This window comes from Sprattus sprattus, assembly GCF_963457725.1.
Source record: "Sprattus sprattus genome assembly, chromosome: 18".
In the NCBI taxonomy this organism is placed as follows: Eukaryota; Metazoa; Chordata; class Actinopteri; order Clupeiformes; family Clupeidae; genus Sprattus; species Sprattus sprattus.
Genome location: NC_137916.1, coordinates 8446810 through 8458907, shown reverse-complemented (window position 1 = coordinate 8458907; position 12098 = coordinate 8446810). Strand labels below are relative to the sequence as shown.

Sequence of the window (12098 nt, the reverse complement as noted above, 5' to 3'; positions counted from 1 at the left end):
CTAAATGGATAGGACCAATGAAAGCACAGTTATCTTGCTATTCACCTCCTTTTTGTTGAAACAAGCCAATTATTTTCCAGAATCTTAAGACGAAAATGTCCTTCGTCCAATCAACAGTCCCATTTTATCAACAAACTTACTGCAAGGAGGGGACGACAATTTCTCCATCTACCTCGATCTAAAGGAAAATACAAAAGGTTACGAAATTTGTACAGGTCTTGTGTTTATTTGGAGGTAAGTGTGCAGTTAATATTGTAATAATGGACATATTTTCTTAATTTCCCAACAGCTACCGAGAGCAAATGTAATAGTAAGCAACCATTTGCTGAATGGCTAATGTTAGCCAGTGAGCATAGCTACCGATAGCTAAGTGAACTTCAGACGTTTATATTATATGAAACCCAATGTACGCGGGAAATTGTCCAGCTGAATGATGTCGGATATTGTTATGAGATCCCTTATGTGAGTAGAAATAATGCAGTTAATAATGCCCATATATGTTGGTGTGTATAGTCATGTATCTATCCAGCAATTGTAAGGTGTGAAAAAGGCAAACATCATGATGCTAGGTCCCGACTAGCTAGTAACATCCAGAAGCATCCATTTATTTATAAATGCTTGACAGGTAATGCCTAGAACAACTCTTTCTTAAATCTATTGTGTACTCTTTTTATTAAAAGTCGTAACTTAATCTAACTCTCATCTGACAAGAACGTTGTTATGGTAACGCCCCCTCCCGAAAAAAGCAGTGACCAAAGCGAAAGAAACCTGATAGAAAGTCGTTATGGCATTATCATCTGCTGCAAACCTTTATTTAATAATTTGTGCAACCTGAATATTTATCTTTTTCAGGGGTTTGTAGTTGCATGGGCTTTTCGAGGTGGTAGCAAGCTCTCTGTCTTCAGGCTCAATGTCTTTTCTGGTGGGTAAATGAATCAGCAAACTTAGTTTTCTTTAACGCTATAGCTGTACTCCTTTCTTTATTGTTTCTCACATAGTAAGGTGTTAGTCATGGCGTTTCTATGATAACCTCTGTTACCATGTTTTATGTCTCCATTTTATAGCGTTGGGTGTCAGAGAAACTGAGTGTGGAGAGCCTGAGGGATTTAGAGTTATTTGGAGGTGAGTGACCGACATGTTCTGACGCGTTATTGTCCATGCTCATGAAGTTCTAAAATCTTTGATCTTCGAGCACGAGTAAAGCCGTCACCTTCCAACCTGCAAGGCATAGACTTCACCTTTTTGAAACTTTCCACAGTTTGTGTAGGCATAATATAAAATATAGGCCCACCTGTAGATGTCGACCACTTTATAATATCTTTACGTGCTTGCATCGCAACTGGCTAAAAATAGTCGCCTGCTTCGAGGAGTTGACGCAGTAAAAAAGCTCTTGCTTGCTCTCTTTTTGTTGCTTTGTGTACTCCTAGCTCTGTTGGAAGGAGTTCATTCATGTGTTTATATTTGGTGTCCCTGGACCCAAGGTTGTGTTTATAAGTTTGTGAAGCATTGTGGACTTTGTAGACTCTTTAAAAAGCTTCAGCGGAACTGTAGGTGAAATGAAAAAAAAATTAAAAACTTCAGTGAGAATAAGGTTCACCTAGGGGTTGTGTGTGATCTTGTTCTTTTAAGATCAGGACAGCATATGACTAGGTCAAGCTTTGGGCTTCTGGCTTGCGGGTCATGCTTTTTGCACAAAACTGAGGGTCTTAGATTAATTCATTATTCCCACTTTGAAGATTTCCTGTGTTAAATATTGACAGCAATCATAATAGCTTTGCAGAGTTATGAATGAACAGTCAGCACTCCTTAAAATATGCAAATGTACAGCTCCAGGAAACCTCAAATAGCTTGGGTAAAGAAGCATTTGTTGGCCTACAAACAACTAAAAACTGGTACATTAATGTGGGTGTATTATCCAGTGGGACTGTCAAAAGATCAAGGGCTGAGTGCCTTCTGATTGTAAGAATGCCAAGGGGTGCAGAAATTGTACATTTGTCCATTCTTTACTTTGATGCTCATCTGGTTGTTCTGCCATCCTCTGACCATTGCATGATTTTTCATCCAATATGAATGGTCATGGAAGCATTTATGTTTTTTTTTTCAACTCTACATCATTGGCTGCTCCTTGTTCCCATGCCAACAATGCATAGCTGCTTGAGTAACTTTGTGTGGGTCAATCCGTAAAAAAGCTTAAACCCTCAAGTGTTGGAAGAAGTAATACAGCTATTTCAAGTTTACTGTCAGGAGTTTCATTTATATGACTATTTGTGATCTAAATCATGGTGGTCGGCTTCAGACCTGTATTCAGTTTTAAAGAAAGGGTTGTTTAACATCACAGGGGTGGGTGGAGGGTGAGTGTCCTAGCCTAACCCCTTTCAGTTGTAAGTCTGGGTTTTTACTGCCATCTGGAAGTCCTGAGGTACTATATTTAATATTACAGGTGTCGGAGTGTAAAACGGGTCCATTCTAACAGAATAAGGCCTCCAGGCTTTAATCTGGCAGGGTCATGATTATAAAATGAAATTACTGATTTGAATATAAATCCTCATTGTAACCTTTCAGATCACATTTACCTGGCCCTGGCTACACCTAGATCTTAGCCTTTTCCAAGACCACACTCTAAACCCCAAAACCCTTCTGTCTGTGTGTATATGTTTCTCATGCGCCACTGATGTGGTTTCTCTGTCCCAGAGCAAGCTCAGGCAAGCCCACACAGGAAAGTAAGTGCGGCACCTCTGGTACGGCTTTCACAATCCAACAACGTGTGTGTGTGTGTGTGTGTGTGTGTGTGTGTGTGTGTGTGTGTGTGTGTGTGTGTGTGTGTGTGTGTGTGTGTGTGTGTGTGTGTGTGTGTGTGTGTGTGTGTGTGTGTGTGTGTGTGTGTGTGTGTGTGTGTGTGTGTGTGTGTGTGTGTGTGTGTGTGTGTGTGTGTGTGTGTGTGTGTGTGTTCCCAGTCACTAGATCTGATTGTTATGAATATATGGTCTGTGTGTGTGTGTGTGTCTGAGCATGCAAGATGGTGAGGCTGACTTGCGTATAACTGGTGTGTTCAGAATGTGTCAAGACCAGTTGTATTTCTCTGGTTCTAAACAGTGTTCCAGCAGCACACTTTGTCCTCATATTCTCTGATATGTCATCATTTGCATGTCACTTTTCCATGGGTCTCTCATATTCACACTTTTGCCCTGGACAGTGAGTACTGTGCCCTGCTATGAAACCTGTGACTACATTTACACTTAGCCTAATATTCAATTAATAACTGTCATTCGATTCAGATTACTGTTGCCACATGTAACAATTCAATAAAATTAACTTCCCCAACCACCCAAGCCAAATACCTTTGAAACTGTAGAGCTAAGCTAAATAATGGACAGTGTGTTTAGAAAGTACTGTCAGACCACTTCACTTCTTTCACACTCTGTTATGTTGCAGCTGCCTTATGCTAAAATCATTTCAGTTTATTTTGTCCCTCACCAATCTACAATCAATGCCCATAATATCAAAGCAAAAATAAGATTTTAGAAATGTTGGCAATTTTATTAAAAATGGAAAACTGAAACTGACATTTACATAAGTATTCAGACACTTTGTGCTGACACCTCAAATTCAGCTCAAGTGCCTCCCATTTCTCTTGATCATCTTTGAGATGTTTCTACACCTTGATTGGAATCCATCAAGGGTAAGTTAAATTGAAAGGACATGATTTGGAAAGGCACGCACCAAGGTCTCACGGCTGACAATGGCCTTCAAAGAAAAGAACACGGTCCCTACAGGCTAATATGGTGGAGCTGGACTGATGTTTTGGGGTTGCTTTGCTGCTTCTGGAACATGATGCCTTGACTGTGTGCATAGCATCAGGAAATCTGAGGACTACCAAATCATTTTTGGCGCAATGTAGGGCCCAGTGTCAGAAAGCTGGGTCTCCGTCAGAGGACATGGGTCTTCCAGCAGGACAATGACCCATAGCACACTTCAAAAAGTACCCAGAAATGGTAAAGACAAAGCATTGGAGAGTTCTGAAGTGTCCGAGATGAGTCCAGATCTTAATCCCATAGCACAACTGGGGCATGATCTCAAATCAGTAGTTGGGAGAAGGCACCCTTCAAATGTGAGAGACCTGGAGCAGTTGGCAAAAGTCGAGTGGTCCGAAATTCCAGTAGAGAGGTGTAAGACACCTCATTAATGGTTACAGGAAGCAATCGATTTCAGATATTTGTATTTCTTTATTTTTAAGGGTGTTTTACCCATTATAAAGTTAAGGGTGCCAATAATTTTGTCCGCCCCTTTTTTGAGTTTTATGTGGAATAAAGTAAAATTTGGCATTATTTCTCAGATTTTTTGTGTTTTTCTAATGCAAAATAAGTACATAAACATGTGAATACAAAAACATTTTCTGGGAGTAGTGGTGCATTATCTGAAAAGTGCAGGGGTGCCAATATTTTTGTCCATGACTGTATATAGGACTATCAGGGAATATATTCAGGGAACGTCTGGTAGTTGGATGCTGGTTTGAACCAGAAAAATGCACCCAGCCTTGATACTTTTTGGGAACACCTTGTTCACACAGTTGGAGAGTGAGTGAGAGAGTGACTGTGTGTGTGTGGTCGCGCTTGTTTGCATGTTCTCATGGCGCTGCTGAATGCGCTTCTTGTGATGCTGCTCATCTTTCTCCACTCATCTGTCAGTGTGTCCCTGTGTCAGACAGAGGGGAAAGGGAGGGAGGGAGGGAGGGATGGAGCAGAGGCAGGTGGGATGGGTCAGAAAATACTGAGTGTTCATGGGCGATCATAAGGACAGTGAGGTTTGAGTGAGTGTGACTGGGAGGTATCAGAGAGGTTCATCTTGTTCACAGACTTGACCGCCACCTTCTGATGCAGTGCTTTTCCTTTTAGAAAGGTCAGATTTAAAGAGACACGCCCTTTTGTTGCCAGTAAACAGACCATAGAGCCTAAGACAATGATGAGACATGCTTGACAAACCAAGGAAAATGTTCCGGTACAAAGACGCACGATAATTTGGGATGTAGGGACAGAGTGCAGATGATGTGCATGGGAAGCTGAGTAAATACTATACTTAAGGAGTTTATAAAACATGTCTGAAACTAGTTTTTTTTTTTAAACCTCAGCTCATGTAAGTGTATGTTTATCCTTTGGATGTGTTTGGAGAAGAGAAGGGGAGACAATGAGAGGGTAATGGTGAGCAGCAGACTGGAGAACGAGCTCATTAACTATTAACTGAGGTGGACCAGGGGGAGAGTTAACACTAGGCAAGACGGGCAGAAATGTGATTGGCTCATTAGCTACCTATTGAGAATGCGGAGAGAGGGACTGAGGATCTCGGCAACACACTGCGGCAACCCACAGAATACACACATCTCCGCCTCGCTGCACTGGTAACCACGGAAACACCCCCTTAATGCTGCTTACATGACCGATGCCTGCTGCTAGTGGTCAATTTCCAGCCCTCTACAGATCCAGTAGCTCAGGGGAACCTGGTTCTGCTCAGAAAGGACTTCCAGGTTTAGATCAGAACACCCTTCGGGTCCAGTAGAAAAACCCTGATAACTGTATTCACTCATTTATGAGGTCATTTGCTGTCAGTTATTCTGACGAGCAACACCTGATTTATGGCTTAGAGTTTCTGGAGTGGCTGGAACTTGCTATAATAAGAGGTGGAGATAATAATAGGCCTTGTTGTGATTATATGTGTGAATGTGTAACACATTTCAGGCTTGAAGGAAATCAGAGCCAGCAAGAGAGTGGCGAACAGAAAACTACCACAGATGTATTTCTGTGGTTGGATGCTTGCCGTGTTTTTCTAACACACTAGACGGGTTGCCAGATGGCGTGAAACTCACTCGTGTGAAGCAGTAGAACACACTAGATGGGTTGCCAGATGGAGTGAAACTCACCCGTGTGAAGCAGTATTTTGGAACTCATTTGCATCGGGAAAAGGAAAAGAACCATATACATAATAATACCTATTATTTCTTTATCTTTCTTCTCAAGACTTGACACCTGTCAGCCTCCCAGTGATGCCAGACAGATGCAGATACACAGCACCTTCTCTCCTTTGGTTCAAGCTAGATTGTAGATCAGGCTAGATACTTGGAGGGGTGTCTTTTATACCCGCATAGTCTAGATTTAGACTAATAAGACTAAATAATGTCTTACCTTAACCAACATTTTCCAGCACTCTCAAATCCACTTGCCCACAGACACATAGTAGGACTCCAGAAAGATGTTGGACTAACAGTTGCCTCTCTTCCCTGGATGACTTGCTTTCCCTCTCCCATCTCCCCATGTTATCAGGCCCATGAAGACAGCCAGGAGTCCCTGACCTCTCTCCCACACAGGGACACCATGGCAAGCTTCCTGCCAGACAGCAGCTGCTATGAGCTCATCACCATCATAGGTAGGTCCCAGGCTTTCACCCATTCTGAGTTGGTTTGGTGTGTTAGCTGTTGCCTATTCTATGGAATGTTCTTTACCTGTTTTTTGAAGATTTAAGATTAGGTTGTTATTGTATTTGTCTTCTTTCATTGTTATTGCTTCCAGGTCGTGGTCTGGAGGATCTGATGACGGTGAATCTAGCCAGATATAATCCCACGAGAGAACATGTGGCTATCAGACGTATTGACTTGGAGGCATGCACCAATGACATGGTCAATTACTTACAGGTATATGTGCAGGTGTACTTAAGAATAATCATTTCCTTAAGTGCCCTTTCGTACCTGTCTTTTGTATCCTCCCCTACTTTAACCATTTTTTCAGTAGTCACTATTTGCCTTAATTATGCACTTAAGACATTATGTCTCTTTCTGATGTTTTTTTATATTTACAATTTTCCCTTCATTTGAAGTTAAATTGTTCTGCTGTCTTGATGTCTAGTGTTAGTAGTCACTATTTGCCTTAATTATGCACCTTAAACATTAGGTCTCTTTCTGATGTTTTTTCTATTTACATTTTGACCTTACCTTCTGCCTGTCTGTACCTTACACAGGGGGAACTCACCGTCTCAAAGCTGTTCCATCACCCCAGCATTCTCCCCTATAGGAGCATCTTCATAGTGGAGAATGAGCTGTGGGTCATTACCCCGTTCATGGCCTTTGGTAAGATCAGGGCAATTCAATCCTACTTCAGCGTCATTGCTTACATGTAGAAATACATGGAATACAATAACATTCCCCTTCCACCTTGATATGGTATAAAAATATAAGAAGGCATAAGATGAGATCAGTGTGCATGCCATCTACAAATTCAAGTGTACATGCACTAGAAATACTGCAGACGAACACACTTAGAGGGACTTGCTCTACCCATGTTTGAATCATTTTAATGTGTAATGCCCAATGATGTCCCCTGGGAATGAAATCCCCTCTTGTTTAAAGGCTCAGCGAGAGATTTACTCAACATCCACTTCAGGGATGGCCTGAGTGAGCTGACTATCGCTTACATTCTGATGGGCATTCTCAAAGCCCTTGACTACATTCACCACATGGGCTACGTTCACCGGTAAGGCACACGCACATTGCTAATGGGCACTGTAAGTCAGTTAGCTGTGCTGTTGGAAGAAAACTACTACTAAACTAGACTTTGGATCCTGTTTGTTTATGATTGTGTATAATTGACTCCATAACATAACAATGCAAATTAGTGTGGTACAGGGAGAAGTAGACTACTGTGATTTATTTGACCAATTTAAGGGGTTCACGACTTTGTATTGTCTTAAGCTCTGATCTGGTTGTCAAGCCTCCATGTCTTGAACTGTGTGTATGTTTGTATGCATGTACGCAGGAGTGTGAAGGCCAGCCACGTGTTGATCTCTGCAGACGGCTTGGTGTACCTGTCTGGCTTGAGAAGCATCTTTAGCTTGATCCGTAACGGCCAGCGGTCGCGTGTTGTCCACGACTTCCCTCAGTACAGCGTCAACGTCCTGCCCTGGCTCAGCCCAGAGGTCCTACAGCAGGTAGGGGACTGTGTAAGGCGTGGCTTAGATCAGAGGTCCTACAGCAGGTAGGGGACTGTGTTAGACGTGGCTTAGATGATCCACGTTATTATGGTGACTGGGTGAAAAGAGCACTTCACTACTTCTTGGGTACTGACAGAGGTATGTGGACCTGTGTTGCATCTAAACGCATACCGTCTTAAAAGCATTGCTCTGTTCTGTAGAACATGGAGGGATACGACTTCCGTTCAGACATCTACAGCCTTGGCATCACAGCATGCGAGTTGGCCAATGGCCATGTGCCCTTCAAAGACATGCCAGCCACTCAGGTAGGCAAGGCACTTGCTAACTGTCCAATTTCTAGAAACGCATTTTTTCTTTTTAATGTGAGGCAATTTGAGTGCTGAATTGTTTCTGTTCACCTTATTTCATCCAAGTCCTCCTGTGTTCTTTTGGATTGTTTCTTGGTCCTCGTGGTCTCTATCTGTCTCCTCCTACCCCATCTCTGTGTCTGTCAGATGTTGTTGGAGAAGCTGAACGGCACTGTCCCCTGCCTCCTGGACACCACCACCATCCCCCCAGAGGAGCTGAACATGAAGCCCTCGCACTCGGGGGCCGACTCGGGCATTTGTGAGGGCCCCGGGGGTGGAGTGGCCCGCCATGCCAACGGAGAGCCCTCCTCAGCGGCGGCGGGTCACCCTTACAGCCGGACCTTCAGCCCCCTCTTCCACGCCTTTGTGGAACTCTGTCTGCAGAGGGAGCCGGAGAAGAGGTATGCTCTTGTCCCATCTCTGTGTCCCCATCAAAGCCCCCTCTGTCAACACCACCCCACATGTGGAAAGGAAATGTATGGGAAGAGGCTAACCAGATAGCTGTCTATAGGTTATGTATGTCCCCCTGGTTCTGAGATGTTCATAAGAATGAGTGTACAGTGGGGAAAATAACAAATAAGTATTTGAACCCCTGGCGATTTCACAAGTTTGGCCACTTGCAAAGAAATGTCTATAATTGTAATGGTAGGTGTATATTAACAGTGAGAAACAGAATATCAACAAAAAAATCCAGAAAAATGCATTTAATAACATTTATGACTTTATGATGCAAAAAATAAGTATTTGAACCCCTAGCAAAACTGACTGACAAAAATGACTTAGTACTTGGTGGAATAACCCTTGTTGGCAAGCACAGACGTTTCTTGTAGTTGGTCACCAGGTTTACACACATCTCAGGAGGGATTTTGGTCCACTCCTCTTTGCATATCCTCTCCAAATCTTTTAAGGTTGCATTTTCAATGGGAGGGAATGAGGGAATGAGGGAATGAGGTTCAAGCCCAATATTCCACGTTACATGGCCCCATCCATAGTCCCCTTGATGCGGTGGAGTCGTCCTGTACCCTCGGCAGAGAAACGGCCCAAAAGCATAATGTTTCCACCTCCATGCTTGATGGTGGGTATGATGTACTCTTGTGGTCATATTCAGCATTCCCCCCCCCCTGTCAAACACGGCAAGTCGAGTTGATGCCAAAGAGCTTTATTTTGGTATCATCTGACCACATTCTGTCTCCCAATCCTCCTTAGAATCATTCAAGTGTGCAATGGCAAACTTCAGATGGCCCTGTACATGCGCTTCCTTGAGCAGGGGGACCTTGCGACTGCTGCAGTACTTCAAAAAATGACTGCGTGGTGTGTTGCCAATGGTTTTCTTGGTGACTGTGGTCCCAGCTGCCTTGAGATCATTCACAAGCTCCCCCTGTGTAGTTCTGGGGTTATTCTGCACCTTTCGAATGATCACTGATACCGCACGAGGGGATATCTTGCATGGAGCCCCAGACCTAGAGCGATTAACATTTGTTTGGTGTTGCTTCCATTTAGGAATAATTGCACCAATAGTTGTCTGCTTCTCACCAAGCTGCTTGCCAATGGTTTTGTAGCCCATTCCAGCCTTGTGCAGGTCTACAATCTTATCTCTGACTTCCTTGGACAACTCTTTGGTCTTGCCCATAGTGGTGAGGTTGAAGGTGTGAAGTATGATTCTTTGGACAGGTTTCTTTTATAAACGTCACCAGTTGAGATCAGGTGTACCTTGTTAGACCTAATGAGGACTAATCTGTGTGCTTCTTGGGCACATAACTGGTCATTGTGAGCCAGAATTCTTGCTGTTTGCTTGGGGGTTCAAATACTTATTTTTTGCATCAAATGCAAATAAAGTCATAAATGTTATAAAATGCAGTTTTCTGAATTTTTGTGTTGATATTCTGTTTCTCACTGTTAAAATACATCTACCAATACAATTCTAGATCACACATTTCTTTGCAAATGGCCAAACTTGCGAAATCGGTTGGGGTTCAAATACTTATTTTCCCCACTGTAGCTTGCCAGCTAGATAAATGTTGACCAGACAGTTGTTTTTTAACTTTTGGGTGAACTGGAATCAGTACCACAGCATCACTGATCTGTAACAAGTAAGACTATTTCGCTGTTAACATCATGAATATGACACCACTGTGCTACCATATTGGTACACCCAATCATTTGGCTGTCACTATGTCATACAGGACTCTTAGCAATAATGTATCATTTAGCTGTTTTTATCCAGTATTTTAATCCAGCCAAACTTTCTACTCACTTTTTTTTAATGTTTTTTTTTGTTAATGTTCACATCATGCATTACCAACTTAAAGTAGTGCCTTGATACATTCTTTGAACATTCTATAATCCACCAGCCCATGACAGTGACAAGACATTAAACAGCTCTATTGGTTTTCTTTTAGGCCTTCTGCAATTACACTTATTGGTCACCCCTTCTTCAAACAGGTGAGTGTGTCTGAGGTGCATAGCTAAGCAACGTACCCATGTACCATGATTTGAGTTTTCTTTACACACACAATAAAAGACTGCTGAGAACTGAGAAACGGCTAACTCACCATTGTTCTCATCTCTTCCACTACCGCCAACCCCTCGGCCAGATCAAGCGGCGTCCCTCAGAGGCTCTGCCCGAGCTGCTGCGGCCCGTCTCCCCCATCACCAGCTACGAGTACGTCCAGTCCCAGGACTCTTCCTCGGGCATGGCCACCCTGGAGGCTGGGCTCAGCCAGCTGGACGTGGACGACTGGGACTTCTGACTACAAAGGGAGGGACAGGAAGCGGGAGTAGGAATGGAGAAAAGGATGGAGGACTGCTGGAGGTGTGGAGCGGTGTAGAGTACCTGGACGTGACGCATTGGGCGTTTGTCCTCTTTGTCTCTTTTGATGGCCCAGTGTAAATTCAAAAGACACAGGTGTTTTGTCCTCCTCACGTGGGAGCTACACTTGCCAAGCAGGTCCTGCTGTCCTGGTCTGGCTCTTTTGAGGCGGTGTATGAACTGCTTGCTTTAAACAGTCACACTTACTTTTTTTCATGCACATGATTGCCATTTCTGCTCTGCGTCTGTCACTGCTTGAGAAGCCCCACACCACATCATATGAAATGAGGACAAGAAGGGATTGATGACTCTTTACATTTTGGCCATAGGGATGTTTGACGTGTTTTATCCTACAAGGTGAAATCGAAGAGTGAGAGGGATCCAGTTTTTGACTTGACCATTGGGTGGTGATGGGTGTTACTGGATCTTTAGTATGCTTGCATTTTTGAAAGACTGGACAAATGTCAATCCATTTATTGGTTTTCTCCAATCACAGCATTAAAGAGGCAATGACTAAACAATCACCTCATCTTACCAGCAGAACCTAAACCAGTGAATGACTGGATGGGTGAATGCCAAGTGGTGTTGAGTGGACTTTGACTAAAGGACAGAAAGAGTCCTTCAAGGACTTCAATTCAGTCATTTGGTGCGAAGAATGATTAAAGGAAGTTAAGTTTCTAAGTGCACTCAAGCCTGCAAGTGGGTTGTATTAAACTGGGATGACCTGAAAGCCTTGTTGAATACAATGTAGTTTAGACACATGTTGGTTTCTGAGGGGCTTCTGTTACACCTGCTACTTTGAACGTGTCCATTTACCACCTGAATGTTGCAGCAGTGTTGCTTTGATCTTTGTTGTGTCTTCTTGCTGTTTGCATGGATGAGAGTGGTACATTTATTTTTCTTCTTGAATTCTAAACCTCTCGCACCTCAGGACTTTGGATTGTATTTTGTTGACGTCAATAAAAGTGAAA

General features: G+C 43.1%; 1 protein-coding gene across 2 annotated transcripts; it reads left to right on the top strand.

Annotated features, from left to right (window-relative positions):
- Nucleotides 1-21: 21 nt before the first annotated feature.
- On the top strand, nucleotides 22-12097 carry strada (STE20 related adaptor alpha). 2 transcript variants are annotated; one of them, XM_080857214.1, is made up of 13 exons: nucleotides 22-234; nucleotides 853-922; nucleotides 1065-1122; nucleotides 2692-2720; nucleotides 6312-6414; nucleotides 6558-6679; nucleotides 7003-7111; nucleotides 7391-7514; nucleotides 7797-7968; nucleotides 8172-8276; nucleotides 8466-8719; nucleotides 10718-10760; nucleotides 10913-12097. In XM_080857214.1, the coding sequence occupies exons 2-13, from the start codon at nucleotides 911-913 to the stop codon at nucleotides 11066-11068; spliced, it is 1287 nt and encodes a 428-aa protein (XP_080713340.1). In that variant the 5' UTR covers nucleotides 22-234; nucleotides 853-910; the 3' UTR covers nucleotides 11069-12097. The 2 variants fall into 2 exon arrangements, with proteins under 2 accessions (XP_080713340.1, XP_080713341.1); XM_080857215.1 differs by lacking the exons at nucleotides 22-234; nucleotides 2692-2720 and having other exon boundaries at nucleotides 865-922.
- Nucleotide 12098: the final 1 nt, after the last annotated feature.